At 44.3% G+C, this 26,182-nt stretch overlaps 1 protein-coding gene across 2 annotated transcripts in view; it reads right to left on the bottom strand.

Moving 5' to 3' along the window:
• The window catches only part of si:ch211-221n20.8 (uncharacterized protein LOC100034409 homolog), a 37,030-nt gene extending 10,848 nt beyond the window's left edge, over positions 1–26,182 (bottom strand). The window contains exons 1-10 of one of the 2 annotated variants that reach the window (XM_061240389.1): positions 9,194–9,286; positions 8,560–8,698; positions 7,440–7,500; positions 6,148–6,837; positions 5,727–5,855; positions 4,806–4,946; positions 3,938–4,063; positions 2,872–2,904; positions 2,158–2,280; positions 923–1,045 (exon numbers count right to left, since the gene is read on the bottom strand). In XM_061240389.1, coding sequence (XP_061096373.1) covers positions 923–1,045; positions 2,158–2,280; positions 2,872–2,904; positions 3,938–4,063; positions 4,806–4,946; positions 5,727–5,855; positions 6,148–6,837; positions 7,440–7,500; positions 8,560–8,688 — 1,555 coding nt within the window. In that variant the 5' untranslated portion in view covers positions 8,689–8,698; positions 9,194–9,286. Of the gene's footprint in view, positions 1–922; positions 1,046–2,157; positions 2,281–2,871; positions 2,905–3,937; positions 4,064–4,805; positions 4,947–5,726; positions 5,856–6,147; positions 6,838–7,439; positions 7,501–8,559; positions 8,699–9,193; positions 9,287–25,807 lie in introns of those variants that run through there. The other variant, XM_061240390.1, reaches the window with a different exon arrangement.

Genomic DNA, 26,182 nt, shown 5'->3' on the forward strand with positions numbered 1-26,182 from the left:
GTGACTTAATCAGTAAGCATGCTAGGTTATCTATTGAACATAACTCCAGATATAGCCCAGCTGCTAGAAAAATAACTGATACTGAAATGAGAAAGTATAGTGGGCGTCCATCTTGTGCTATTTTCTCTGTGTCAAAAGCAGTGGGAGAAAGTATACTGGGCGTCCATCTTGTGCTATTCCTCCTGTATCAAACACAGTGGGAGAAAGTATAGTGGGCGTCCATCTTGTGCTATTCCTCCTGTGTCAAACACAGTGGGAGAAAGTATAGTGGGCGTCCATCTTGTGCTATTCCTCCTGTATCAAACACAGTGGGAGAAAGTATAGTGGGCGTCCATCTTGTGCTATTCCTCCTGTGTCAAACACAGTGGAAGAAAGTATAGTAGGCGTCCATCTTGTGCTATTCCTCCTGTGTCAAACACAGTGGGAGAAAGTATAGTGGGCATCCATCTTGTGCTATTCCTCCTGTATCAAACACAGTGGGAGAAAGTATAGTGGGCGTCCATCTTGTGCTATTCCTCCTGTGTCAAACACAGTGGGAGAAAGTATAGTGGGCGTCCATCTTGTGCTATTCCTCCTGTGTCAAACACAGTGGGAGAAAGTATAGTGGGCGTCCATCTTGTGCTATTCCTCCTGTATCAAACACAGTGGGAGAAAGTATAGTGGGCGTCCATCTTGTGCTATTCCTCCTGTGTCAAACACAGTGGGAGAAAGTATAGTGGGCGTCCATTTGTGCTATTCCTCCTGGGTGAAACGCAGCAGGAGAAAGTAAACTGCGCATCCATTTTGTGCTATTCTCTCTGTGTCAAACGCTGTGGGAGGACAATGAGAGCAGGTTGGGGGGAGGGGGGCGAAAGGTTTGGGGGAGAGCAGGTCGAGGGGGGCGGACGAGAGACTTTGTGGGAGAGAAACTTCCAGAACTGACCGAAGCAGGAGAAGCCGTCTCCGCTGTAGCCCTGGTAGCACTGGCAGAAGTAGGAGCCGACGATGTTGCCGCAGCGAGCTTTGGCGTCGCAGCCATGGCGACCCGACGCACACTCGTTCTCATCTGGGGAGGTACGCAATTAAGAATGACCAATTACATGCAGGGAGTTCCTGCACACAGCCCCGCCCACACACGCCCACTCCCACTGCGGCCAGCGCACACTCATCCACGTCTGTAACACACACACACACACATACTCTCACACACACACACACACACTCTCACACACACACACACACACACACACACATACATACACACGCGCACACACGCGCACACACACACACACACACACAGACACCTACACACACACACACACAAATACACACAAACACATACAAATACACACAAACACACACACATACACACACACAAATACACAGACACACACACACAAATACACACAAACACACACATACACACACACACACACACACAAATACACACAAACACACACACACAAATGCACATACACACACAAACACACACACACAAAAACATACACACAAATACACACAAACACACACACACAAATACACACACACATTACATATACACACAAACACACACACACACATACATTACATGCACACTCACATACACAATAAACATACACACATAAATACACACACAATAAACCTACACACATAAATACACACACAATAAACATACACACACATAAATACACACACATTTCACACACACACACACACACACACACACACACACACATTACATACACACACAATGAACAAACACACAAAAATACACACACATTTCACATGCACATACACACATCATACACACACACCCAATGCACACTCGTTCTCATATAGGGAGGTAAATAATTACTAATTGCTAAATAATAATTCATTCATTCATTAATAAGTAATAAGTAATTACTAAAGCCCACATGACCGACATTTTCATGCCCAACAGATGCTCACGAAAGTAAAAATATTATGGTAATGAAAGCAACCTGTAACTCTTACAATGTGAAGCCCTTTACCTCTATCTCACGCAGAGTTAACCTGTGTTTCTCTCAGACTGAACCCTTATAACCCTTAGAGTGAACTCCACTACCCCACAGACTGAACCCCAGTAACCATGACGGTGACCCCGTCTAACCCCCCTCACAGTGACCCCTCCTGACCCTCGCAGTGAACCCTTCTGACCTTCGCAGTGGGTTCCGTTTCCTTTGTAGCCCGGCTGGCAGACACACTTGTAGCTCCCCAGGGTGTTCTCACACACACCCCGACCGACACACACATCAGGGCTTTCCTTGCACTCGTCCACATCTACAGAGACAGAAAGATAGAACGAGGGAATGAGGGAACGAGGGAGAGAAAGAGTGGGGAAAAAGTAAACGCATTGCCAGAAGGAAGAAGACAAATTTAACACAAGACCTGTAGTGTAGTGGTTAAGGTAAATGACTGGGACCCGCAAGGTCGGTGGTTCGAATCCCAGTGTAGCCACAATAAGATCCGCACAGCCGTTGGGCACTTGAGCAAGGCCCTTAACCCTGCATTGCTCCAGGGGAGGATTGTCTCCTGCTTAGTCTAATCAACTGTACGTCGCTCTGGAAAAGAGCGTCTGCCAAATGCCAATAATGTAATGTGTTCAACAGAGTTTATAAGTTTCTTGTCTCTCACTTGTCTGTTTTGGTTCAGTACTAATTGAACACCCGTCCTCAGAAAGAAGAACATTCAGCTGCTACAATGTATGCAGCCCCTTGAATGTACGTTTTAATCAATTTGAGCCGCAGGCTGCACTGATTTCAGCTGTTACTCCTGTGCCTCTCCAGGACCAGGAGTGAGGTCCACTGGGTCACAACTTTCCTCACAGCCAAGTAAAAGAGTAAATGACGGAACAGTCATAGAAAACCGTACCTTGACACACTCCGTAGTCTGGACACGCGGCACCTGAGAGGATGAAGAGGAGGTGGAGGAAGAGGAAGAGGAGAGGAGAGGAGAGAGGAACAAGAATGGAGAGGATACGAGGAAAAAGAGGAGAGGAGAAAGCAGAAAGCAGGATGCACACGTACAGCACGCAGGGAAGACAGAAAGCCAGGCAGGGGGTTAGCGGTCATAGCGCTTAGCGTGGCACTGGGTTAGCGGATGTAGCGCTTAACATGGCAGTGGGCTAGCGGACGTAGCGCTTAGCATGGCAGCGAGTTAGCGGACGTAGCGCTTAACATGGCAGTGGGTTAGCGGACGTAGCGCTTAGCATGGCAGCGAGTTAGCGGACGTAGCGCTTAACATGGCAGCGGGTTAGCGGACGTAGCGCTTAGCATGGCAGCGAGTTAGCGGACATAGCGCTTAACATGGCAGTGGGTTAGCGGACGTAGCGCTTAGCATGGCAGCGAGTTAGCGGATGTAGCCCTTAGCATGGCAGTGGGTTAGCAGACGTAGCGCTTAGCATGGCAGTGGGTTAGCGGACGTAGCGCTTAGCATGGCAGTGGGTTAGCGGATGTAGCCCTTAGCATGGCAGTGGGTTAGCAGACGTAGCGCTTAGCATGGCAGTGGGTTAGCGGACGTAGCGCTTAGCATGGCTGCCTAGTTCAGCGCACTGTGCGGAAAAGGGCGCGAAGCACATTCGCGTGACGAGTCTGTGTGCAAAGTCCTGCAGAATGACATCACAAACAGGACATACTGAGGAGACATACTGAGCAGAGCAAGGGCTAACGAACATGCAGCAGTGGCCGAGGCTTAGCATCAGCCCAACAGGTTATGTGTGTGACTGTCTCTGCCACTAGCATCAATGCAAAAGCAGAAAAACAAAGTACAGAGAAACAAATTACAGAACAAACGCCATCTCTGAAGCTCATGAACACAAGAGAGAATGGCGTAAGGCTAGACCGAATAACACAGATAAAAACAACACATGCCCATACACACACACACTCCTTCAGTCAGTGAGACCAACAGCCAGACAGTCAGAGAGGGGCAGACTCACCTACACAGGCTGGTGTTTCTGCTCTGAATCCTGCCTGACACTGGCAGATGTAGCTCCCAGGGGTGTTGGCACAAACGTTCCCAAACTCCCTGCGACACTGCTCCTCGAAGGTGCACTCGTCCACATCTTATACACAGAGCAAAGACAGTCCCTGAATTATACACACACACACACACACACACACACAGTAGTGCCTGTAGGACTCTCCCCCCAGGTACCTTGGCATCCTCAAGGTTTCTTTCTTTTTATTTTATGAAATAACAAATAAAAATTTTGAACTGGAAAACACACAATTTGAAAAAATGACCCCGGTGTCTTAATTTAATGGCAATCTCTTCGATTAAATTGCACACACACACCATACACATACAGATCCCAACAAGTGTTGAGAGAATTCTTGTCAGTCACTTTTCAGAAGGCAAACATTGTCCAATCAGACCTGGGTCAAACATGTAATCGCTTTGGATTAAGATACAGGGTTTGCACTTTTTGAGAGAGTTTCTTTCATAGGTTCCAAGAGACCAGTAAAGCGTAGAGTAGTATTTGAATCCAAAACAAATCACGTATTTGACCCAGGTCTGTGTCCAGGGGACAGAAGTGGGAAAAGGGCCTGCAGTGGCTCGACTGGGACAGAGCTGTGACAGGAAGTGGCAGAAAGAGACAGGAAGTGGCAGGAAGTGACCAGAAGTGGCAGGAAGTGACAGAAAGTGACAGAAAGTGACAGAAAGTGACAGGAAGTGACAGGAAGTGACACAAAGTGACAGGAAGTGGCAGAAAGTGACAGGAAGTGACAGGAAGTGACACAAAGTGGCAGGAAGTGGCAGAAAGTGACAGGAAGTGGCAGGAATAGCGGGGGAGTCCTCCTCACCCACGCAGCCCAGCCCGTCCAGCCTCATCACGTATCCCAGGGGGCACGAGCAGGAGAAGGAGCCGGGGGAGTTCCTGCACACGGCCCCGCCCACACACGCCCGGAGCCCCGTCACCGCGGCCAGCGCACACTCGTCCACGTCTGTAACACACACACACACACACACACACACACACACACAGACACACACACAGACAGACACACACACACACACACATTACACACATTACACACACACACACACACACACACACATTACACACATTACACACACACACACACACACATACACATTACACACACACACACACACATTACACACACACACACACACATTACACACATTACATATACACACACACACACATTACCCACATTACATATACACACACACATTACACACACACACACTCACATCATATTCACATTTCTATATACTTACAGGGTCTAAACCACACAAGACCTGCTATACTACGTCTGTTGCACACATACACACACATGCACACACACTGCCCATGCACACTTATTCATGCTTTTCAATGTCTCATAGGAAGTGACAGGAAGTGACAGGAAGTGACAACACGCATTGTTTTTATACTGTCCCATGTATACATTTTTTAATTACTTTCAGTGTTTGAAATACACATAATGCGATACACACACACAGTGCAGTCTGAAACATCCAAAGCACAGCACGCAGGACAGATTTTACATCTGAAAAAGGCGCAATATAACAGATCAAGACACAGGACATTGATTAAAACCACCACACAGACGTTATCCAGTCTGTAGAAATGGGAAATATTTAATTTTACTATCGTCCCATCCATATATACCACGCCACTCCCATTGACTCTGACTACAACACCAACACCCCACCTATCTTGCCCCAACACCCCCCCGCCATACATACACACTCACCTTGACAATCTCCTGTGGGGCTCTTCAGGTAACCACGGCGACAGCTGCATGTGAAGGAGCCGGCCGTGTTTGTACAGTTGGCATGGAGACCACAGGGGTCCCGCCCATCCCCTGCGCACTCGTCCACATCTGATCAAGTGAGAGAGAGAGAGAGTATGCATGTGTGTTTTTTTATATAATACTTGCAATATTTACTGTATGTGTTTAATGCAAACAATGCATATTGAATTTGACGGGGGGGGGGATGGGAAGAGGATGGTTGGGTGGTCGAGAGGAATAAAGAGTGAAAGAGTGGGAGAAACAGGATGGGGAAGGGGGGGTGACAGGAAGCACAGGGTCACAGAAGAAGAGGAGGAGGAAAAGTGAGAGAGAGAGAGCATAAGCAAAGTAAAGAGAAAGAGAGGAAAGTGGTATGACTCACCCTGGCACTCTCCGGCCTCCTGCTGTTTAAACCCTGCAGGACACACACACCTCTCTCCCTCCTTCACCAGGCCTGCAGGACACTCACACCTCTCTCCCTCCTTCACCAGGCCTGCAGGACACACACACCTCTCTCCCTCCTTCACCAGGCCTACAGGACACACACACCTCTCTCCCTCCTTCACCAGGCCTGCAGGACACTCACACCTCTCTCCCTCCTTCACCAGACCTGCAGGACACACACACCTCTCTCCCTCCTTCACCAGACCTGCAGGACACACACACCTCTCTCCCTCCTTCACCAGACCTGCAGGACACACACACCTCTCTCCCTCCTTCACCAGACCTGCAGGACACACACACCTCTCTCCCTCCTTCACCAGGCCTACAGGGCACTCACAGCCTGCCCCAACCCCCATGACTACCTGCTCCCCCGGGCAAGGAGGGGCCAGCACTGGAGACCCCACGGTGGAGGAGGGAGATGGAGGAGAGGTGGGGGCTGGAGGCCCCACGGTGGTGGAGGGAGATGGAGGAGTGGTGGGGGCTGGAGGCCCCACGGTGGTGGAGGGAGATGGAGGAGTGGTGGGGGCTGGAGGCCCCACGCTGGAGGAGGGAGATGGAGGAGAGGTGGGCACTGTGGAGGGGTGTGGGGGCACTATGGTGGAGGGAGGTGGCAAGACAGGCTGGAGGGCTGAAAGAATAAAGGCGAGAGGAAGATAAATGACAAAGCCATCTGTATCTCTCTCTATCCCTCTCTCCATCTATATCTCCCTCTCTCTCTATCCCTCTTTCCATCTATATCTCCCTCTCTCTATATCTCCCTCCCTCTCTCTCTATCCCTCTCTCCATCTATATCTCCCTCTCTCTATCCCTCTCTCCATCTATATCTCCCTCTCTCTCTCTCTCTCGGTAATGTATCTCTTTCCCTCCTCTTTTACTCTCTCACTCTCTCTGAGTCAGTGGCAGTAAAGACTGTTCATAGGCCTACCAATACCAAACAACACGACAGCTTTACAATTCCTAATACACAATATATAGGCTTGTGTAAAAAAAGTGGTCACTAACAATATACACATTGTTTGGTTATTTCACGACGGCTTACTATATTCAACTTGGCGAGACAAAAAAACAAGTAGGGTGCTCGGTGTTGAAGTGCATCGCATATCATTATGGACTTTTGAGCACCTCAACATGTCATTCCCCTGTCACAAGTTAACAAAACCGATTAAATAATTGGGTGTAATTAATGTTCCTTTTTAAAAAGAAAAAGGTTTCCTTTCGCCCGGGACACACCTGTGGCTGCGTCATTCTGTTGACTGTGGAGGTTTCCGATGGCATTCTCCTTCACAAGATTCTTTCAAAAAAAGAAGAAAAAATATTTAAAGGTACACTACATTAGACTAATTTCGGTCAAGAGAGGAATTGCAGCAACAAACACCCTCAAACCACAACGCTGTTTATCCCATTACATTACAGGTATTTAGCAGATGTTCTTATCCAGAGCGACGTACAACAAAGTCCAAATCAAACAAAGGGACAAGTGCGATGAGGACCCTAGAGGACAGGTTCCGAGTCCTCCCTCTTCTCTGTGAACATGCTGATGTTGAAACCCCCACCCACCCACACACACACACACACACACACCATTGGCTGTGACAATTGCAACCAATTTTTAATCATCCATCCATCCATCCATTATCTTAACCCGCTTATCCTGAACAGGGTCGCAGGGGGGCTGGAGCCTATCCCAGCATACATTGGGCGAAAGGCAGGAATACACCCTGGACAGGTCGCCAGTCCATCGCAGGGCACACACACCATTCACTCACACACTCATACCTATGGGCAATTTAGACTCTCCAATCAGCCTAACCTGCATGTCTTTGGTCTGTGGGAGGAAACCAGAGTACCCGGAGGAAACCCACGCAGACACGGGGAGAACATGCAAACTCCGCACAGAGAGGCCCCGGCCGACGGGGATTCGAACCCAGGACCTCCTTGCTGTGAGGCAGCAGTGCTATCCACTGCACCATCCGTGCCACCCTAATTTTTTATCAATGAGCACAAATTACTGTACAGGTTATACAATGTTTTTGTACAGAGTGTCGATCCATCAAATGTATCATTCAGCGAGCCTTTCTCAATGATAGCAAGGGATTTACAATAGTCCTGTAACAACGTTTTAACACAACACACACAAATCTTACCTATTGTACCTTCAATTGATTTAAAGCTCAAGAAGTTTAGAACGGACACCCAAATTGCTCAACTTCCCAAGTGGGTGTGGAGTTTGAGGAAACCGCTCCATGTCCCAAAAAAGGAGCAGCCATTGCGGCTCAGTAGCCATGCGGGAACCTCGCGTGACTAATGGTGATAATGAAAACCATTAGTAGACCCGACTGTTGTCACTGACCCGTACGTTCGCGAGTTCTGTCTCCTGGAGCGTCAGGACCTCGTTGGCGCTGTCCTGGGGGGCCGACAGGGTCTCTGCAGCTGCCCACGCGACCAGCAGCACCAGGAGGGGTCCCCAAGGGGGGTACATATTCTGTCCTCTGAAATATACATAGTTTTACATTGTGGTAACCCTGGGGGTTGTTAAACAGCACTTCCAGTCCAGAGCAGTCTGAGCCAGGGTTCACCTAGGGTACATTTTTTTCATTTCCACTTATTTGCAACTTGTCACCACAGGTACAAACACAACGTAAAAGAACATAGCGTTAAAGACAATCATTATACATCACCCGAGCACAATGTAAAACCGTTAGATGTACGTGATAAACCCGGTACGGTACTGTGAAAATTGTACATTGCCTCACTATAGCCCGATAACGTTACTCATACTATACGCTCATGGCTCTGGATGGAGCAAATATAGCGTTCCGAAAGTGTGTGCCAGTCTGCTCGTATGTTTTCCTCCTTGGTTGTGCCGGAGAGAAATGCGCCGACATAATCGCTAGTTGTCTGAAGGAGTTTATATAACGTCTTGATAACTTCCAAGAGAGGAGAGGAAATCACAAAACCAAAAGGACTTAGTACAGTAAGCATACCTGGAAATTAAAGCAGAATCAAAATCACTTGTGGCCAACAGCTCTTCTTCTGCAATCCCAAATTGGAGGAGCGTCTCAAATGTTCAGCCCCCCCGCAACCCACCCCCTAAAGGGGTCGTTCAACACAGATCGCACATCCTGTCTTGGATTAGTTTACTTCCCATTCTTAAAACCCCAAGTGACCGTTGCGAATTGTTGTGAGCGCCGGGATCCCAGTCAGAGTTCGAGCATCTCGCGGCTCCGCGTTTGAATGTTCCTTGATCACAGGCAAGAACTTCCCGGGGCGGAGCAGATTGAGGGGGACAAAAAGTGGAACAGACATCAAACGCATTCCCCGTAGTGGCTCATACTGAATAAGTGCTGCTTTGCCCCAAACTGCACTCCCGCAAAAGAGAAACAGAACACGCACAATGGGCCCAGTAGATATCCTACGTGTTGAGGCAGCTATTTAGAACAATAGGATGCTCCGGGGCATGCCCCAAATAAGAGAGAACTGACTGTTTCTGTTCCCTCGGGCGAGCGGTAGAATTCCTTAGTGACTTTTCGTGAACTAGCACATCACAAGGAATAGGGGGCTCCATTGCACAACGAAAGACATGCAACTTTAGCTTTATCGGTGCAATTTCAAGACCCTACGAGAGTTGACGTTGACTCAACCAGTGTTTGTTTGTTGTCCAAAACAATGATTTAGCAATAACAAAAAGTTATCTTGTGCAATAGCCGAGCAGGAATTCCAAACGAGAGTGTTTACAGTAGACAGGGTTTTAGGCAAGCGCGAGAGAACAGAGGCTCCGTTTCATCGGTACAGTGGTTTCATATTCGGGTCCATTCTGATCACGTGGCTAATGCGCACTGGCAGCCTAAGAAATGCAAAGATACGTCAACACGGCGACGAGGGACTCCAAATTGAAAGGAAGATACCCAGGATGGCAGAGGCGTTGCGCGTAGCCTACTCTAGTCATGTTTTCAAATAAATAATTGCGGGATCTGGTTTAAAAGGGCAGAATATGCAATACTGTGTGTCAATTTTTATTTGGTCAATTTTACTGCTTGAAGCACATATGTTGACATTTACAGTGTTGTGTTGTTAAAAACAAACTTCATACAGTCAATAGTAAGTATGGTAATACGATTACATGGTAACATATTAGTGGTACAAAGCCATAATAACCGTAATACATGCCGTTTGTGGGACATTAATCACCACAGGTGGTACGGCAAATCTGTACGGAGCGTCATTCTCTTCCGTGTTCTGATTTACATACATCAGGTGAGGTGGGAGGAGAGAAAGAAGAACATGGCTAGAATGGACCATCCACAAACAAAAAATAAGTTTGTGTGCCAACTCTCAGGAGATAAATTAAAAGTAGCCATGTACATTATTAACAGTATTACAGGATTAACCATATGGTCTCACAGTGAGACAAACGGCTGAAACTAAGTAGGTTACGGATTGTTTCAATCAATCAATAGATGAAGGTTTCTGGATATTGTGGTATTTGTTCATGTAATCAGCATGTGGGTTGTGATGTGTGATTTCTTAATATTGTGACGGCCTGGGGTTCTGTACCTGGGCTGGATGGGTCTTTAAAGTTTTTATTATAAAATGTGTCTTAGGGCAATTTTCAATGTTTTTACTGTGCACAGGGTGCAGCCATGTTGGAAACAGTGACGTTGTTCGCCCGGGCAGGGGTAAATTGGGTGGAGTTATCTTCCCGCCGTGTGTCATAATGTGGTGTTCAAACAGGTCGTCTGATCTGCTATTAAAAAACATTGTCGCCCAACCAGTTTGGTCAGTCTGCAAATGTTTGCTTTGAAGAGCATTACTGTTAGTCTGTTTTAATAAAACGAAGCTGCCAAGCGATTCGAAAACGCCATTATTTCTCTGCCTCAGTCTTTGGATCCAGCGCTCGCCACAATATGTAGATACTGTTGTGATGCCGAATTGCTGCTTGCCTGTGTTGTGGGAAATCTGCATCCACACCCTGTACATGTTGGACACATTTGGCATATTCTGGGTGCCCGAGAACCTGCCCCCTGTCATCCCAAGTGCTCCATCTCAAAGTGCCCCTTTGATTTATTGAGACAAAACGTAAAATATATCTATTATCGTTGGTGTCCTTCATTTTCATTCATTCATTTCGGAAAATTATATTCTGTACAATGACTGGGTGTTGTCATACATATACATATGTAAGGTGTATTTTACTACACGCATATACACACAGCGAGCACTTTATTGTGTATTTAATAGACTTGTCTGGCCCTTCTCCTCTGAACTCTCTTATTAATAGCATGCCTCCGCCTGAAAAATTGCTTCTCACTGGATGTTTTTTTGCACCATTCTCTGCAAACTCTAGAGACTGTTGTGCATGAAAATCCCCGGAGATCAGCAGTTTCTGAGATATTCAAACCACCCTGTCTGGCACCAACAATCATTCCACAGTCAAAGTCACTTAGATCACATTTCTTCCCCTTTCCGACATTTGATCTGAAAAATATCTGAACCTCTTTGCATTTAGTTGCTGCCGCATGATTGCCTGATTAAATATTTGCATGAATAAGCTGGTGTACAGGTCCTTGATAATACTGAATACAGTATGTACTCACTGTGAGACAAATACCACATCATCAGGAACTCTTGGGATCAAGGTAACATTTGGCAGGGTAGCCATAATTTAATCTCCCTGGGCCATTTTGTATAAATTCAAATGATGTGCCTTGTTGTGCTCCAGTCTTCTACTGTGACAGTCACATAAATATTTGCTTCACCTCTAATATGTCAATCCTAGCTCCTCCTCACTGTGAGACCATAGGCTTAATACAGTAATACTGTTAATACTGTAAAAGGCTATTTTAATCTATCCTGAGGGTTGGCACGCAAACCCCTTTTTCGTTTGTGGATGGTCTATTGCTCTATTCTATTCTTCTTCCTCTCCTCCCACCTCACCTGACATACTTACAGTGGGCTCAAGAATTATTGGCACCCCTCACCAGCAATGCACAAACAAGGCTTAAAAAAAAAGAATAATATAATTATAGAGAAAGGTAATACACCAACATGTGCCAAATACTGTACTTTATTAATCTTTCAATGGAAACAACCGAAATCATAACAATCATTTAATAAAAAATAAATTTCAACAAAATCAAGGTTTCAGAATTATTGGCACCCTTCACCTAGTACTTAGTGCAACCACCTCTGGCAAGGATAACAGCATGGAGTCTCTCCCTGTAATGTTTGACAAGATTAAGGAACACATTTGGAGGGATTTTGGACCATTCCTCTTTGCATATCCTTTCAAGATCCTTCACGTTCTTGGGTTTGTTCAACTGACCTCTTCAACTCAGCCCACAGGTTTTCGATTGGATTGAGGTCTGGTGACTGAGATGGCCATTGCAGAACATTGATTTTGTTGTCACGGAACCATTTCTGTGTGGATCTTGAGGTGTGTTTTGGGTGATTGTCTTGTTGGAAAGTCCACCTACGACCAAGTCCCAGACTTCTGGCAGAGGGAACCAGATTTTCAGCCAAAATTGCCTGATACTTGCTGGAATTCATTATGCCATCAATCCTAACCAGTGCCCCTGGACCTCTGGAATTAAAACAGCCCCAAAACATGACTGACCCACCACCATATTTCACTGTGGGTATGAGATGCTTCTCCTTGTATGCATCTGTGTTCCTACGCCAAACATACCGATGCTGTATCTGACCAAAACATTCAATTTTGGTCTCATCTGACCAGAGAACCTTGTTCCAGTCATTATGTAAGTGACGTTTGGCAAACTCCAAGCGCTTTCTTCTGTGTCTTGTGGTCGGAAAAGGCTTTCTTCAGGCAACCCTTCCAATGAGGCTGTGGTTATGGAGGTGGCGTCTGATGGTGCTTTTTGAAACCTGGTGACCCCAAGATGCCACCAAGGCCTGCAATTCTTTGACTGTGATCCTTGGGGATTTTGTTGGTTCTCTCACCATTCTCCTCAGTATCCTGGGGGGCAGGATGCAGTTGCATCCTCCACCCATGAGATTTTCAACAGTTCCATATCTTTTGAACTTTTTTATAATTGCTCTGACAGTGCTCAGTGGTATATTCAATCGTTTGTGAATTTTCTTGTAGACATTACCACGTTTATGAAGGTCTACGACCATCTGCCTCTTTGGAACTGCCAATTCTTTTGTTTTCTTCATGGTGTTGGATGACAAAGGGATATTGCATGTGTGTTACCTCATTTTTATACCCTAGTGAAACAGGAAGTGATGTAATCACTCAATACAGTTCCTTAACACATAGATAAACTTAAATAAGTGGAATTTAATACCTGGTTTAATTTTGGTAGAAGTTATTTACAATAATCTTTAAGGGTGCCAATAATTGTGAAACGTTGATTTGGAGGAAATTGATTTTTAATTAAATCAGTAAATGATTTTTGTTGGTTCCATTGAAACATTAATATAGCACAGTATTTATCACATGTTGGTATTTTGAGTTTGTCAATAAATATATTGTTTAGAATTTTTGTTGAGTATTGTTTGTTCATTTTCTGGGGTGCCAATAATTTTTGAGCCCACTGTACCTTGGGATTATTTATTAATCAATCAATAGATGAAGGAGAACGCTAAGTTTCTGGTGCACGTTTATTGGTTGGCCGGTTGGCCTCTGGACCAAATAAGCATTCCAATCCCCTGTTAGAGGCACAAAGCCATGAGGCATTAAAAAAAGCCTGTGTTTTGATAAATTTTCATCCACACCTATGTGTTGTACATGATTGACAACATTGGTTGTATGGATGGTTAACTAATATGCTCACTCATAGTTGGACTGGAGTCATGTATAAGGAGCAAGGATTAACATATTAGAGGTGAAGCAAATATATTCGTAAATATGTAAATGACTGTCACAGTAGAAGATAGGAACACAGCAAGGCACATCATTTCAGTTCATACAAAAGGGCCCAGAGAGATGAAATGATGGCTACCCTGCCAAATGTTAAATTGATCCCAAGAGTTCCTGATGATGTGCTTAGGTATGATTTCCTGAGGCAAAACCCAGATGTTTTCTTTGCGGATTGTAAAAAAAGTGGAATACTGACAGACCTGATCTTATATGCCATGGACAGCAATAGGTGGAAAGAAACAATAGGCAGAGAATGGAAACAAAGTCCGGCAAAACAGCTTCGGCATGGAGAGGATATAAGATATGACAGGCCAAATGATGAAAAAATTGTCAATGTCATCTTTTACGACTCCAACAAGATGTTAGTCCAAGGCACACAAGCTCACCTTCTTGAATTTTATAACACATTTGAAACTGAAGAAAGAAGACGAGCAGTGATGCATGAAGCAAACAGAAGGCAAGAAGAAGACATGAACGAATGAGGAGGAGATGGAGGACAGACAATCGACAAGGAGAAGAAGGCATACATGGCATTGAACTGGAACTTTTTAATTAAATTGGGCAATCTGTAATCTCATTGAACTCACATCTTCTGAAGCGCTCTTCAAATTTCTGTTCTCTCATTTTGGCGCTTATATCTTTTAAGTGTAATTTGATTATGTTGTGATACGGCTTTCAAAGATCATCCTTAAACTATCATTTCAAGCTAGCATAAAGCATATTGCTCTTACAACATAGCTGTTGGTAACTATGTTTTACGGTTATTATAATAGCATAGGTTTGGTTAGCTTGATCTACATGCTATGGATAGTCTATATTTACATTATTATTGTTACTCCTGCATACATTTAGCATGTATCATAAATCATGCACTTTGTTTGATTATTATTATGTATATTATTATTGTTGCTATAAAAAAAGTCTGTTGGTGGGTTAATATACTATAATATTTGGCTTTTATATTTTATTTTGTTGAGATGTCTATTTCTGGATCTTTCTTTCAGACATTGCACTTCTCTATGTTGCTCTGGGTAAGAGCATTTGCTAAATGCTTATAATGTAATGTTGTTAAAATATGTTTTGGACAAGAAGAAACATTATGGGAATGATATTGGTGTGGTTTTCAAAATCTTATTTTTTTGCATTGTGTTGCTTATGAAAAAGGGCTTTGCAATCAGCTAATTCGTTATTTTAGAATGTTTTAACTGGTCACTGATTAAGTGCGCAATATATTTAAACTTAGTGTTTTTAAATAAAATAGGCTTTTGACATATTGTTAACCTGTAGGTCAATATAATTAGCCATTGCTCAACTTTTCTTTCATTTAACTGTGTGTGAGTTAATCAAAACATGTTTGATGCAACAACAGCAAAAAAATAAATGCCATTTGTCTGTCAATATCTACAGTATGGTTGCTGCTCATCCTTAAAGGGAAATTCCACTGCAAAATGACATTAACCTCACAGTTCTGGCCACAGCAATCTACAGAAAGAGGGCAGTGGCAAGAGTGGTTCTGGTTCTGGTACAGAATGTGGAGGTACCAGCCCTTGACCTCCCATTGGCATACAGCCACACGTGTGCACCTGGTTACTGTAAGGCAGGTGGATTTCATAATAATCATAACACATGCCATTTGTGGGACCTGAATCAACATAAGCGTCCACATAAGGTGGCATGGCGAAACTGTACGGAATGCTGGGCAGCTTATTTGTGGTATCATTGTCTCCCGCATCATTCTGTTTTATCAGTGTTGCCGGGCAGAGGTAAGTATGTCAGGTGAGGTGTGAGGAGAGAAAGAAGAATAGAATAGACCAAAAGACCATCCACAAACGTTCGCGTGCCAACCCTCAGGATAGATTAAAATAGTCTTTTACAGGATTAACAGTATTACAGTATTCAGCCTGTGGTATTTGTCTCACAGTGAGACAGACGGCTGAAACTAAGTAGGTTTGGGATTGTTTAATCGATCAATAGATGAAGGAGGTTGGTTGGCCGGTTGGGGTGGCCAGTCTTGCCGGTCTGGACCAAATAAGCATTCCAGTGCCCCATCAGATGCACTAAAGCATGTGGAAAGTCTGTCCAATGAGACATTACATTACAGGTTATTTAGCTGATGCTTTTATGCATAGTGACTTACACTAAACTAAACTAAGCAGGTGGCAAACCTCCCTGGCAATGAGGGGTTAAGGGTGCAACAGCTGAGCGGATCTTATCGTGGTTACACCGGGGATTGTGCGGATCTTAATGTGGCTACAGCGGGGATTGTGCAGATCTTACATTTACATTTACATTTTAGTCATTTGGCAGACGCTTTTAATCCAAAGCGACTTACAAGTGCATGGGTTCTACCACAAGTCAAAGCATCACATCCAGAACTAGGAAAATACACCTGGACTGCTGTTCTAAACATATAGTCGTCATCATAAGTGCAATTTTTTTTTTTTTTTTTTGGGGGGGGTTAGACAGGGATAGGGGTATCAGAAGGGGGGGCGGGGTAAATCAGGAGGGAGGACTAAGGTAGAGTTTGAAGAGGTTTTGAGTCTGCGTCGAAATAGGGGGAGGGATTCTGCTGTCCTGACAGTGGTAGGCAAGTCATTCCACCACTGAGGAACCAGAACGGAAAACAGGCGTGAACGTGCAGCTCAACCGTCAGGTGCCCGTAGAGAGGGAACCGTAAGGCGACCAGAGCTGGCAGACCGGAGTGGTCTAGCTGGGGAGTAGGGAGTGATCAGGGATTGTATGTAATGTGGGGCAGTCCCCTTAGCAGCCTGAAATGCCAACACTAGGGCCTTGAATCGGAGGCTACACTGGGGATTGTGCGGATCTTAACGTGGCTACACCGGGGATTGTGCGGATCTTAACGTGGCTACACCGGGGATTGTGCGGATCTTAACGTGGCTACACCGGGGATTGTGTGGATCTTATCGTAGCTACACTGGGGATTGTGCGGATCTTATCGTGGCTACACTGGGGATTGTGCGGATCTTATCGTAGCTACACCGGGGATTGTGCGGATCTTAACGTGGCTACACTGGGGATTGTGCGGATCTTAACGTGGCTACACCGGGGATTGTGCGGATCTTAACGTGGCTACACCGGGGATTGTGTGGATCTTATCGTAGCTACACTGGGGATTGTGCGGATCTTATCGTGGCTACACTGGGGATTGTGCGGATCTTATCGTAGCTACACCGGGGATTGTGCGGATTTTAACGTGGCTACACTGGGGATTGTGCGGATCTTAACGTGGCTACACCGGAGATTGTGCGGATCTTATCGTGGCTATACCGGGGATTGTGCACAGGGCACAGTTAGTCCCCAGGGCACAATTAAATACCCTTAACGTTTTTATTTTCTTTTACCAGCAGGATTGTTTCAAAATGTAGACGTAATCTTCATTAAACTGATAGTAATACACTAATGCACTATACTAATATACAAAACATTAGAACATTTTTTCAGTTTGTATTTCCTTTCTGTTAGACTGGATACATAGCAACAGTGTACATAAAATACTCAACTTTAGTTACTTAACAATAAATAACAACACAAGCCATACTGGAAATTGTACGATATTGTGGTATTTGTTCACGTAATCAACATTGTGAAGTTTTTGAATACGTAAATACTGTTGTGATGCTGAATTGCTGCTTGCCTGTGTTGTGGGAAATCTGCATCCACACCCTGTACATGTTGGACACATTTGGCATATTCTGGGGGCCCGAGAACCTGCCCCCTGTCATGCCAAGAGCTCCATCTCAAAGTGCCCCTTTGATTTATTGAGACAAAATGTAAAATATATCTATTATTGTTGGTGTCCTTTATTTTCATTCATCCATTTCAGAAAAGTATATTCGGTACAATAACTGGGTGTTGTCATACATATACACATGTAAAGTGTATTTTACTACACGCATATACACTCAGTGAGCACTTTAATGGGTATTTAATAGACTTGTCTGGCCCTTCTCCTCTGAAATCTCTTATTAATAGTATGCCTCCGCCTGCAAAATTGCTGCTCACTGGATGTTTTTTTGCACCATTCTCTGCAAACTCTAGAGACTGTTGTGCATGAAAATCCCCAGAGATCGGCAGTTTCTGAGATATTCAAACCACCCTGTCTGGCACCAACAATCATTCCACAGTCAAAGTCACTTAGATCATATTTCTGCCCCATTCCGACATTTGATCTGAAAAACATCTGAACCTCTTGACCACGTCTGCATGCTTTTTTGCATTTAGTTGCTGTCACATGATTGCCTGATTAAATATGTGCATGAATAAGCTGGTGTACAGGTCTACTTCATAAAGTGATTGTAGACCTTTGTGCTTCCATGATGGTGTCCCGTGTCCCATGGTAACGTTTCCATGATCCTTGATAATACTGAATACAGTATGTACTCACTGTGAGACAAATACCACATCATCAGGAACTCTTGGGATCAAGGTAACATTTGGCAGGGTAGCCATCATTTAATCTCCCTGGGCCATTTTGTATAAATTCAAATGATGTGCCTTGTTGTGTTCCTGTTTTCTTCTGTGACAGTCACATAAATATTTGTTTCACCCCTAATATGTCAATCCTTGCTCCTCCTCACTGTGAGACCATAGGCTTAATACTGTAATACTGTTAATACTGTAAAAGGCAATTTGAATCTATCCTGAGGGTTGGCACGGAAGCCCCTTTTTCGTTTGTGGATGGTCTATTGCTCTATTCTATTCTTCTCTCTCTCCTCTCACCTCACCTGACATACTTACCTTGGGATTGTTTATTAATCAGTCAATAGATGAAGGAGAACTAAGTTTCTGTTGCATGTTTATTGGTTGGTCTCTGCTCACTAATATTTGCCATCAGACCAGTTGGACTGGAGTTATGTAGGAGGAGCAAGGATTAACATAAAAGAGGTGAAGCAAATATATCAGTAAATAAGTATATGCCTGTCACAGTAGAAGACAGGAACACAACAATGCACATCATTTGAGTTCATACAAAAGGGCTCAGGGAGATGAAATGATGGCTACCCTGCCAAATGTTAAATTGGTCCCAAGAGTTCCTGATGATGTGCTTAGGGATGATTTCCTGAGGCAAAACCCAGATGTTTTCTATGCGGATCTTAAAAAAAGTGGTTTACGGACAGGCCTGATCTTACATGCCATGGACAGCAATAGGTGGGAAGAAACAATCTGCGGAGAATGGCAACATTTTACTCAGAAACGGATTCAGGGTGGACAGCAGATAATATTCACCAGGGTAAATGGTGACAAAATTGTCAATGTCAACTTTTACAACACGGGCAAGATGTTAGTCCAAGGCACAGAAGCTCACCTTCTTGCATTTTATAACACATTTGAAACTGAAGAAAGAAGAAGAGCAGTGATGCATGAGGCAAACAGAGGGCAAGAAGAAGACATGAACGAATGAGGAGGAGATGGAGGACAGACAACCGGCAAGGAGAAGAAGGCATACATGGCATTTAACTGGTACTTTTTAATTCAATTGGGCAACTGTAATCTCATTGAACTCCACATCTTCTGAAGCGCTCTTCAAATTTCTGTTCTCTCATTTTGGCACTGATATCTTTTAAGTGTAATTTGATTATGTTGTGATGAGGCTTTCATAGATCATCCTTAAACTATAATTTCAAGCTAGCATGAAGCATATTGCTCTTACAACATAGCTGTTGGTTATTATGTTTTACGGTTATTATAATAGCATAGGTTTGGTTAGCTGGATCTACATGCAATGGGTAGTCTATATTTACATTATTATTGTTACTCCTGCATACATTTAGTATGTATCATAAATCATGCACTTTGTTTGATTATTATTATGTATATTATTATTATTGTTGCTATAAAAAAAAGTCTGTTGGTGGGTTGATATACTATAATATTTGGCTTTTATATTTTATTTTGTTGAGATGTCTATTTCTGGATCTTTCTTTCAGACATTGCACTTTTCTATGTTGCTCTGGATGAGAGCATTTGCTAAATGCTTATAATGTAATGTTGTTAAAATATGTTTTGGACAAGAAGAAACATTATGGGAATGATATTGGTGTGGTTTTCAAAATCTTATTTTTTTGCATTGTGTTGCTTATGAAAAAGGTCTTTGCAATCAGCTAATTAGTTATTTTAGAATGTTTTAACTGGTCCCTTTTAAAATCACTGATTAAGTGCACAATATATTTAAACTTAGTGTTTTTAAATAAAATAAGCTTTTGACATATTGTTAACCTGTAGGTCAATATAGTTACCCATTGCTCAACTTTTCTTTCATTTAACTGTGTGTGAATTAATCAAAACATGTTTGATGCAAAAATAAATGCCATTTGTCTGTCAATATCTACAGTGTGGTTGCTGCTGATCCTTAAAGGGAAATTCCACTGCAAAATGACATTAGCCTCACAGTTCTGGCCACAGCAATCTACAGAAAGAGGGCAGTGGCAAGAGTGGTTCTGGTTCTGGTACAGGCAATTTGAATGTGGAGGTACCAGCCCTTGACCTCCCATTGGCTACTACACAAAGGGGGCGTTGACCAGATAGGGAGAAGGAGAGAGGGGGGGGGGGGGGGGGGGAGAGGGAGAGAGGGCACAGGAGAAAGAGAGAGAGAGAGGGAGGGAGGGAGAGAGAGGGAGAGAGAGTGAGGGAAAAAGAGAGAGTGAGAGAATGAGAGGGAGAAACAGAGGGAGAGAGAGGGTGAGAGGGCGAGGGAGAAACAGAGGAAGAGGGAGGGAGGGAGAGAGAGGGAGAGAGGGCACAGGAGAAAGAGAGAGAGGGAGGGAGGGAGAGAGAGGAGAGAGAGTGAGGGAAAAAGAGAGAGGGAGAGAATGAGAGGGAGAAACAGAGGGAGAGAGAGGGTGAGAGGGCGAGGGAGAAACAGAGGAAGAGGGAGGGAGGGAGAGAGAGGGAGAGAGGGCACAGGAGAAAGAGAGAGAGGGAGGGAGGGAGAGAGAGGAGAGAGAGTGAGGGAAAAAGAGAGAGGGAGAGAATGAGAGGGAGAAACAGAGGGAGAGAGAGGGTGAGAGGGCGAGGGAGAAACAGAGGGAGAGGGAGAGAGGGCAAGGGAGAAAGAGAGAGAGAGGGAAGCGAGAAAGAGAGGGAGGGAGAGAGAGGGAGAGAGTGAGGGAAAAAGAGAGAGGGAGAGAACGAGAGGGAGAAACAGAGGGAGAGGGAGGGAGAGAGAGGGTGATAATAACACGCTCACTGAGTTCATATAAGAACTACAAGAGACGTTTCTGCGTAATCGTTCTGTAGATTCCGATGGGAACTGCTCAATGGAAGTTTCCATGTTTGACAATTGGGCAACCACTGGAGTTTATGGGGGAATCCCTGATTTTAAAAAACAAAACAAAAAAACAGTGATTCCTTCTAAGGAGCGAGCTCACTCCGAAACCTTCGCGATCTTCTCTGAAACCATTGCGCGGTGATGCTAAATTTCAAAAGTCAATGGCGAGAACACGATTCAGTGGGGAGAAAGAATTCGGCGTTGAGGCAATTATGTCACCGTTACAGATTTTGTGAATTTGCAGAATAACGGAGAATAGTATATTAATAACTGAAATGGCGCTGACAAAAATATGTGATCACTGTTTCAAGGAAGGGGGAGAATGGACAGGGAAAGTAGTCTCAAATATTTTGGAGGTAAGGATTGAGTGTTTTGACCGACCGAAGTTCTAATAGAACTGAATAAGTTGTTAGTTACGAGATGAATGGACTGGCTAGGTAGCTAACTCAGGACTCATTTCTGTGTCATTCTCCAAAATACGTGTCCTCTATTCACCAAAATATCAAAAGGGGGATGTTGCAAGGCTATATTTCTGTGTGGCGGTCCATAGACACTCGTTCGATTCCGGCGATTCTTTAACTTGAAAGAAGCCTTTGCTTCCTGAAAAACACAGAAAAATATGTTCAACATCAATCTAGCTTGCTATTTTCCTTGAATGCTAAGCTGGGCACGGTGTGTCTTGTCAATTGATGACAGCTCATACTGCAGAAATTAAATCAACCAGTGTCAGATCTTATGCTCATGACCTGCTGCTCCTAATTGTTCGTGGTCGACCGGTCACGTGTCCCACCACTGTCGGCAACAATGTTGTCAGGAGAGGTGCCTGAAGTTTTTGTGTATATGTTCCATAGCCAACTGTGCGCTGTAGCGTCAAAAAAAGATGTGTGGTCGGTTCGCCACGTTGGTTCTGTTTTGTTTCGACAGACATTAGTACGCTATTTCCCCTAGGATGGTAGGGGGAGAGTCATGAATAACCCATGAGCTTGAAAGGGGATTGGAGGAGCCATTAAGAATTGAGAATCGAACTGTATATTCCAACCTACGCGTATTTGTGTTTGGGCTTTTAAATTAGGTTTTCTGACAAGTCCTGGAGGCACCGCAAATACCGGCAATGGTGTTTTTCAAAGACCAGCTGTTTTGATTATTACTCAATATAAACTAGAGTAGGGTGTTATGCAACCAAAGTGCACAGTGATGTTCTCATATTGAATGGCATTATAACCATATGCAATTACATTTTTAAATGTTGTTTTCTTAGTTTTACATTTTGGGTTACTGTTCACTTTAAAACATCATAACTTTTGACTATAATCGACATGTAAAAAAAAAAAAGAACGGCAGTATCGTTCAGAACTCCAATGTCTTGTTTCTAATTGGGAAACTGAGCAGGTTTTCTGGAAAGAGTGTTTGTCGACCTGATCGAGCGCATCCTGGTTTTTAATATCTGTCTGGTACGGAAACTTAACTCGAAAAAAAAAAAAAAACTCGGAAAATACACACTAGACGCTCCGTCCACTCTGAGTTACAGTTACCCCCATCAGGTTCATGCGTCACAATATCTATCTCTTAATATCACAATATAAGAGATATTTTTGTCACGTTTCATATTTGTCATGTCATGTTTTATGTTTAGTTATTGTCTTGGTTATGTTATTGTCATGTCACCTATTATGTTAGTGTAGTCTCACCACGTTTTTATGTTTCATGTCATGTTATGTTTCAGGTTTAGTGGTTACGATTTAATTGTTAGTCTTGCCATGTCATGTTATATAGTTTATTGTCATTGTTTTGCTAACTGGTTATGTCACAATTTATGTTCCATGTTATTTTGTACTGTTCATTGATTTAGCATACACTTTTTTGTGTCTTTCTGCAAACCTTGCATTCCTGCTTTTTCTCTCTCCCTTTCTGTCACTCACACCCTAATTGTTTCAATTTCCCTTGTCTATTTACTGACCTACTAATGCTAGATCAGGATTGGGTAATACTAACATTCTAATCATGTGTTCATGTTACCTTACGTTTCTTGTGCATGTCATTTACTAATTTACTAATGCCGCTGATTGGTCCCTGGAGCTGGTGACGGCGGGGGAGGGGAACGTCTGCCTGTGGTGTCTGCATCACCTGTTCTGTAAGGTGAGGGTGCGGGAGGGGCTGGGCCCCGATGACATCATCACCCAGTTGGCCCTGGCCCCGCCCACCGGCGGGCGACATCACCGGGCCTTCGTCGCGTTCGGGAGCACGGTTGCCCTCGTCGACCTGACCGAGGGGAGGCTGGTGGAGAAGAGGAGGGACCTCCATCTCAGGTGTGTGTGTGTGTGTGTGTGTGTGTGTGTGTGTGTGTGTGTGTATGTGTGGGTGTGTGTGTGTGTGCCTGGGTGTACGTGTGCATGCGTGTGTGTGTTTGTATGCGTGTGTGTGTGTGTGTGTGTGTGTATGTGTGTGTATACGTGTGTGTGTGTATGGGTGTGCCTGTGTACGTGTGGGTGTGTGTGCGTGTGTTTGTATGTGTGTGGGTGTGTGTGTGTGTATGTGTGTGTATACGTGTGTGTATGTGTGTGTGGGTGTGCCTGTGTACGTGTGGGTGTGTGTGTGTGTGCCTGTGTATACATGTACTGTACGTGGCCGTGTGCGTCCATGCGTGTGTAATTGTGTTTGTGTGCGTCTCCTCCCTATTCTAATCAACTGTAAGTCCCTTTGGATAAAAGCGCCAGATAAATAATATGTAAAGTCACTGAACTTAACAAACAAATAAGAGCCTGTGCAATGTTTTCCTTCAGGGAAATCACCTGTTTGGTACACTGCCCTCTGCTGGATTGTCTGGTCACTGCATCAAGAGACACGTCCGTCCGAGTGTGGGGCCCGGACTGGGACCCGGTCATAGCCTTCGTGAGTCACACAGGTGAGGGCAGATCATCGCTGCTCCTTCTCACGTAAAATCAGGACATTTTGAGCTTCTGAGCTTTTACATTACTGGCAGAAACGATGGAAACACTGCATATGAGTTGGACAATTAATGAAATAATTAGCAATTTCTCTTTTTGGGATAATAAATGTATATTACATGACTGGTTAAGGTACATGACTGGGACACGCAAGGCCGGTAGTTCGATCCCCGGTGTAGCCACAATAAGATCCGCACAGCCGTTGGCCCCTTCAGCAAGGCCCTTAACCCTGCATTGCTCCAGGGGAGGATTGTCTCCTGCTTAGTCTAATCAACTGTATGTACAACATAATGTAATGTAAAGAGTGATGCGCCCCCAATCCATTGCACAGTGTGTGCAAGAGACTGTGTCCTTGGAACAAGTGAAATGCACTGAACAATTATAAATATAACATGTACATTGTCAGAAACATTCAGAGACGGAAAGTGCAAGGGTCATAAAGCAAAAGTCCTGCCACAAGTTTCTTTGACCCCTGACCTCAGTCAGCTGACTTCAGGAGAATTAGTTCTATGTCCTGGCTCATGACTTTTGCTAATTAGCAAATCCAGGTGATTTGAACTAAATACTGGAAGCAAAGTCCTTGCGACTGTAGGGTCCTCGCACGGGCCGCCAAATAACGTAGGGATTTTACTCTACGAAACCCGGGCGCCAATTAATGTTATGTAGCAGTATAACTGCAAAACGTAAGTCTCATAAAATTACTGTTATCAGAAATATCTAACCACAAATGTAGTATTTTAATTAAAATAACAAATATTAATGATTAAACATACCGATAACCTGAAGATTGGAAGTTCTTCGAAAGACTGCTTTAACCCGGCTCTCATGCCTACGTGATGCCAAAACAGACACCGGGTTTAATAAAATAGATTTATTAAACATACAAACACAGAACAGATAAAACTAGTAGTAGCGTAAATTAGTAGGGTGTGTTGTGTCCTTTTGTAGGGGAAAATTCACAGAACAAAAGATATCCCTCCTTAAAGCATGATAAACAATCACAAGTCAAAATCAGACTCCACCTTAGTGAGCAGGCTGGTTCCTCCAAAACTCTCGATGTATGCTAAAAGTGTGGTTCCCCAGATGGGACTCGAACCCACAATCCCCAGCAATATAGGGGAAAATTCACAGAACAAAAGATCTCCCTCCTAAAAGCATGATAAACAATCACAAGTCAAAATCAGACTCCACCTTCGTGAGCAGGCTGGTTCCTCCAAAGCGCTCGATGATGTATGCTAAAAGTGTAGCGTCTAGAAACGACACTTTGAACAAAGGAAAGGTAAAAGCGGGAGTGTTAGTGTTAGCTGGGGAAAGAGAGGCTACTTACGTAGTTTCACTCTAAATACAGACGCGAAAGACGCAATTCACGTATATATGTGGTTAACAAAAAAACATTCCAATGATAAGACAGACAAATTAAAAAAACACATTCACAATATCAATCAAAACGAAACTAAACATTGGCTATGCCTGTTTGTTGTCTTACGGAGTCCATACGCTGGATCCAAAAGACTGTGCAGTCTTTGTAGAAGCGGCGATGGTAATGCGAATGATGTCCTGGAAAGGTGCGCAGAGCTGGGATGTTCCCGTGGGCTGCACGTTGTCGTCTAGTCCGCTCGCTCGGTTGCTGGAAGGTCGCTGGTCCTTTTTCCGGGTGGAAAGGTTCGTTGCTGTTGTTCGTTGGTGAGCTTTGCAGGGGTAAACTCATGTAGCGTTCCGCGTACACCAGTTTCCACTCGCTAAAGGCCACTAAGTTACCGCGAGGTAACTAGGTGTGTCCGTAGTCCTGGTAGTGCGCTGTGCAGCATTCAGCCTCCGTCCGAGTCTCGGAGCAGATGAGCTGAAGCGAATGGCCAAAAAG

Source organism: Conger conger, chromosome 4 (assembly GCF_963514075.1).
Source record: "Conger conger chromosome 4, fConCon1.1, whole genome shotgun sequence".
Taxonomy (NCBI): Eukaryota; Metazoa; Chordata; class Actinopteri; order Anguilliformes; family Congridae; genus Conger; species Conger conger.